This window comes from Colias croceus, chromosome 9 (assembly GCF_905220415.1).
Source record: "Colias croceus chromosome 9, ilColCroc2.1".
Classification (NCBI taxonomy): Eukaryota; Metazoa; Arthropoda; class Insecta; order Lepidoptera; family Pieridae; genus Colias; species Colias croceus.
The window spans coordinates 458,350-464,885 of record NC_059545.1 but is presented as its reverse complement, the minus strand read 5'-3'; the positions used below and the strand labels follow the sequence as shown (position 1 = coordinate 464,885).

Here is a 6,536-nt window from a genome sequence, read left to right as displayed (position 1 = left end):
AATATATTTATTATTGTTTCTTGGTTACTGTTATCGTATTTTTAAATATTTTATGGATGACGAGACAATGCTATCAAGAGAGACAAACAGTGGAAAGTGATAATCAATTTATATACCTGCTTATGATACTATGGGTATTTTGAGTATATTATGATTATCTACCTTTGAAAACGTTGTATGGTCTATTCTTTATGGCATCAAAATTATCTATACTAATATTATAAAGCTGAAGAGTTTGTTTGTTTGATCGCGCTAATCTCAGGAACTCCTGGTCCGATTTGGAAAATTATTTCGGTGTTAGATAGCTTATTTATCGTGGAAGGCTATAGGCTATATATCATTATGCTCAGACCAACAGGAGCTGAGCAATGCGGGTGAAACCGCAGGGCACAGCTAGTAAACATTAAACAATAACTGCGAAATGAAGACTACGTGTCGAAAATTGATTGTAGAAAAAGCTTTTTTTTTCAGGATATTGTAGAAACCGTTGAGTTATTCTTATTATCTAAATGGTGGGGTAATTGGGTTATTATAATTTGCGAACATTTTGAAAACTCCAAAGTCCGTACTCAAAAGTACTAGTTGGACAAATATCTAAACATGTGAGAAATGCAAAAAAATATCATTTTAACTAACATTAGGTAATTTGATTGAATTACCTAATGTTAGTTAACTACACCATTCAAATATAATGAATCAGGTGATTTTTTATAGTAAAAAAGTAAGTTTTTTATACTTGTAATTTGAAAAGCTCTTACTTGTTTACGAGCGCACGTTTATGTTTCAATTATCAATAATTCAAAATTACGACCACTGTCACATGTTTAATGGTTTTAGTACACCTTGAATATAATTTTACTCATATTTATATGGCCTTTTTAAATTAATTAGTTACCCACTGAATTTATGCCATACGTAGAGTGCTACTAAATAGTTACTTTGTTTATAGTGACTTTGTTTTATAATATGTAGTGATGGAGTAATGTATAGAATAAGCCTATATTACTTCTTCGTAAAACTACTCTTTAAAACGAAGTAGGTATTATATAAAATATTACTGTAAAAATAAATTTCCTAACTCAGAACGCAAGGCTGTATTATTATAAAATTAGTTCTCTCGCAATCAAGTTAGCGCCTCCGTTAACATAGAGTTTAAGTAAATTGCTTGAAAAAATTCGTACTCTTTGAAACGGCTGAGATTAATTAAAGGTCCGCTCTCACATTGCTCATTAATAAAATATCCTTAATTACTTGGCTTGAAGGCTTGAGTCCCTCAAAGATGGCCGTGCTGTGTGGAAGGAGCTTTAGTGTTAAGTTAATATTTTAAAATTTAATTAATTATTATGAAAATAGCCTTGCAGCGTAAAGTAGCCTTTGCGTGCCAAATTGTAAGCTACACCTTTGCCTAAGTTTAGCGGAGTTATCAGAACTTATAAAAACTGTTTATTTTATCTCACTTGGAAACTTATATGTAAGGAGATCATCAACTTTGTTACGCTTGTTCTACTACTACGACTAAATTGACCCTTTTATTGATTGCAATAAAACGGCTGAGCTATAAAAGATAAGTTGTGCACACGTTAATGATCACGTTAAATTTTAATGCTTGCTAAACACGATAACATGGTACATGGAGTTCTTAAACACCTCTTTAAAATAGCCGACATAACTATTGACTGTAACAAATTACGCAAACTTTTCTTGGAACTTTAAATAAATTAAACATAAAATCGGGCAGTAATTTTTTTTTATTGGAAAAGCAAGTATATACTTAACTAATAATTATGAAACCAGATTCGTTAAAGTTTATAATGATTAAATAAATATAAACATATTAATATGTTACGTTCTAAGATTGAAATCGTTCATTGTGCGAAATAAATAACGCGAGAACGTATTTTATTTTTAGTACCTACATATCTTTTGTAGTTTGTACATATACATTATACATATTTAAATGAATGAATAAATAATAAGACAACATGCAAGTTATGATGAAACAGTAGAAAATATGAGATCAATCTTAGTATGTGTATACGAATTGAATTCTAGCATTTTGCAAGCTAATATCCTAAAGTTATTTATATTCGTTACACTTAGGGTATGGACTTATTTATGAGCGGTAGCGATACTCGATAGTCTTTAGTATTTAAATCTATAATATAAAAATGAATCGCAAAATGTGTTGGTAAGCGCATAACTCGAGAACAACTGAACCGATTTCGTTAATTCTTTTTTTATTACATGTCTTGAAGTACGAGGATGGTTCTTATGGAGAGAAAACGTAAAAATGTACCACGGGCGAAGCCGGGGCGGACCGCTAGTATTATATATTTTAAAACAATTTGACATTCTAATACCTTTTCACAATTTATCAGATGCATATCACATTATAAATCAAAACGAAGTGTTCTGATTTGTAATATTGGTTTTTGAGTTAATATAAGGATTTACTTAGCGACCAATAATGTTTTATTGGAGTAATTTCTCTCTAGTAAGATAATAAAATAGACACATTTTGTATATTTTTAGATAATAATCTAGTATCTTGCCTTGTTGTATAAATTGTTCTGAATTTTTCTGCTTTAATAGTAAATATTCAATCGCAAAATACTGCATAATCGAAATGAGTTCTTGAAATCCGTAGTACGGATAGTAAAGTTATAAATCTGCTATGTTCGTACCGCTATTCTTCCTCTGTGACCTCTGCCCACTAATCCCTAGTGTCAGAACTAATAAATACATAATTAATAACAATATATCTTGAGAACGGAATAACTCAATCAAGAGGTGCCCTTATTTGTGGACTGCATTGGTTCAATTTATATTTGTCTATCTCATCGTCTCTCAAACAATAGTTTGACTCGTGGCTTTACTCGTGCGTTACCTGTATAACTATGTATTCTAAGATCTAGAGTCTACACATAAAACTGTGAATATTTTCAGACAGATTTTTCTACATTTGACATTAGCATTAATTGCACAAAAGAGCTGTACGTGATATCTAAACTTTTAGATTTTTAAAGCATTCTTTACTAGTTATCAGCGCAGCTGAAAGCGCATTGTATTTTATTACTCTGTATCGTGTAATACGATTTATTATATACTAGCGGTCCGCCCCGGCTTCGCCCGTGGTACATATTAACGTTTTCTCTACATAAGAACCATCCTCGTACTTCAAGGAATATAATAAAAAAAGAATTATCGAAATCGGTTCAGCCGTTCTCGAGTTATGGAATTACAACGAAAAGTGGCATTGATTTTTATATATTAGATTATTACATATAGCCTATTTATACAATATTATATGTACAGAGGCCATTAGTCGAATCGCTCGGAGCGTGACGATCAAGTAATACAACGCGAGACGAAAATACGCCGACGCCGACTCGATTTCCACCGAAAGAAATATCGGATCGCTTACAATAATAGGGCTGTTGCTCATTAGAACATAATTAAACTTGGTGGTGATTCGATAATGAGTGGGAGGTGGCCTGGCACGTCTTGTGTTACGTGATGAAAAGAAATGGAGTAGAGGGACGGTGTAAGTAAACATAATAAATGACAGTTTTAAATTAAATGACAATCCCATACAATACTTTGGCTCGATATGGTATATGGGATTCTCACAATTTTAACTTTTTCAAAGCAACCTTCTGTTCAATAACGATTGTTATAGTAAAGAAACATAAAAATATATATTTTTTTTATATATAAGAGGAGGCAACAGAGCAGACGCGTGTACTGCGTCGCCTATAGGCACCAGCAATGCCGGGGACATTGTTAGCGCGTTGCCGGCCTTTAAGGTAGGAGTACGCTCTTTTCTTGAAGGTCCCTAAGTCTATGATCGTCACTGATACATCGAATGATAAAGAATTTTTCAAACTGAGAATCTAACATCAGTTGTCTGACTCCACTTCTAACCTACTCCTAGCAAAAACTGTTTCCACTATACTTATCCATATTACTTTCCTTAAAAGGCGATTAAAATATGTAATTGTAACGTTAAGCTCAGCCCTAATCTTGAACAGTAATGTTAAACAGTACAATACCTAGCCAGCTCGGGTTACAGTCTATTTCCGTAAACCAAATTGCTTATTCCAACTGATTTATACCAACCACCCGGCAAAGCCAACACGCCGTTTGATTTACAACTCTATTGACTAACTTTAGGTGTGTTGCTTTATGCCTGCGGCTTTGGTTATATATTTCATTTTTGTGACAGTAGTTCATGGAATACTTACACTTCCAACTTAGTGACAACATGACGAAATCGATATAGTTATCAGTAAATATGCATTCTAAGACTTCCAATGATTAATTTCCTTTAAAGTTTCGCTTTTGTGACTAGAAGGAGCTAATCCTTTTCCAGATACTATTTTATTTCATACCAAATTTCATCAAAATCGGTTGATGATCCAAATCGATTGTTGAAAGCGTAACAAACATACGTAGTACATAATTTCGTATTTACATTGTGTTAAAGATGTCTGATAATAATAACAAATTTATAATCTGAAATCGCAAACATTGATTTAATAAAGCTATATTAGTATTTCCTTAAGTTTGATTTATCGCGAGAATTGTAATTACATGTAAGTGTGTCACTAAAACTTACTACCCATAAGATTAGAGATAATTACGATATGGTTTTTAAATAGATTATTAAACTAATATATTTATTTAATCTTATTATCTAAGAACAGTGAAATATTTTATTGTTGCCTCTGCATTACCATAACAAGTCTGTCAAATTTAAACTTTGGTTTATTTTTTTGGTTTATTTTTTTTTGTGTTCATAAATTTAAAATAATAGTCTCATAGTATAATAGTCCTACATACCTTGTAATAAGTCTCAAAATAGTGTAAAAGTGCCGACCTGTGTTACGTCATTCTAAAATAACTTCAAAATTAAATTCAGTGAATTTTTGCGGTGCGCAGCTCCACTTCACCTCACGAGGGAAAGAGACGGACTCTTATTTTTGAAATATTCCGTCGCAGATTTGAAGCGACGCGACAAAAGTAAGGAATTTGCGTAACCGATATTCTATTTTTAGAATTGAAACAAATTTTAATTTTAAAATATGGCTTGCAACTGCGGAGCATGTAATAAAATAATAAAAATTAACCAACACAGTATTAAATGTTCTAAATGCTCTCATAACTTTCACACAGTATGTGCAAATATAGCAGATTTTAAAAAAATTACCGAAGAGTCGAAATTAAATTGGACCTGTTCTTTATGTCCTCCGATAAATTCGAATATTGACATAATTAATTTACAAACCAAGCCGAAAAACTCAAGCTACATACAAAGTTCAAACAATACTTGTACTGCATCTGCTTCGTCCAGCCCATCCGATATCACAAACGACGTGTCAATCAGTGCTATCGTTCACGAAATGAGGCTTATCAGAGAAACCGTCGGGGAAATAAAGTCACAAATGCTGTCGCTTACTGAACATATATCAAAATGCAACCTTCGACTCGACGAGTACGATAATAAGCTGGAACATCACGAAAAAAGAATAAGTACATTAGACAATATCATAACTGAACTCAAAGATCGTATGAACTCAAACGCACAAGTTCATCTTCGCAATGAAGTAGAAATAATAGGCATTCCAGAAACTCCAAACGAAAACCCCGCTCATACATTCCGCGTTATCACTCAAAAATTAGGTTTTCCTATTGAAGAATCTGATTTGGACTTTACAACCCGGGTGGGCCCCTCGCGCAATTACTCGCAAAATCCTACTAAAACTAACTTCTCCCAATCGTCTCGACCTTTAGTTGTCCGATTTCTGAGCCGTAATAAACGAGACGAATTTCTTAAAATTGGTAAAATGAAGCAGCGCTCCATCAACGCTCTGGACATAGGACTCGGTGCAACAGAACTTAAAAACATAAATCTATACTTCAATGAACGTCTAACCCAAGAAAACAGATATTTATTTCGTGCCGCTCGGCAACAAACAAAGGTGCATGGATACAAGTACTGCTGGATTAAAAACGGCGTGGTTTACATCCGCAAACAAGAAGGGAATCCTGCAATTCCTATCAAAAAACATGAAGACCTCCACCAAATACTCAACCCTTTTCAAAACTCGACAAATCCCTAATCTCTTTCTTATTTTATTATGTTTTATGCTAAGATATAAACTAAGACGTAATTTAATTACTTTATCTCTAGAAACACATGTTAAATGTGCCTTAGTGAATTATATGTTTAATTTTTCATTTTTAAAACCTTTTATAAATTACATAATTGTTATTAAGAAAAAATTTACTATAAATAAGTTGCACGAGTCAAAAATAAGTTTGTATAAAAATATGATGAAAAACAATATAACTATTATTACTTCTACATATTTAAGGATTTTTCATAATTGTGCGATGAAAAACAATATAACTATTATTACTTCTACATATTTAAGGATTTTTCATAATTGTGCGATTCAAAGGCCAAAACGTATCATGTTTAAAATAATAATTTTGTTTCTAATTTTGTATATTAATTTAAGCTATCTTTATAT

General features: G+C 32.3%; 1 protein-coding gene across 1 annotated transcript; it reads left to right on the top strand.

Annotated features, from left to right (window-relative positions):
* Positions 1–5,402: 5,402 nt before the first annotated feature.
* Positions 5,403–6,122, top strand: LOC123694533. The gene has a single exon (XM_045639994.1). The coding sequence runs from the start codon at positions 5,403–5,405 to the stop codon at positions 6,120–6,122; it is 720 nt and encodes a 239-aa protein (XP_045495950.1).
* Positions 6,123–6,536: the final 414 nt, after the last annotated feature.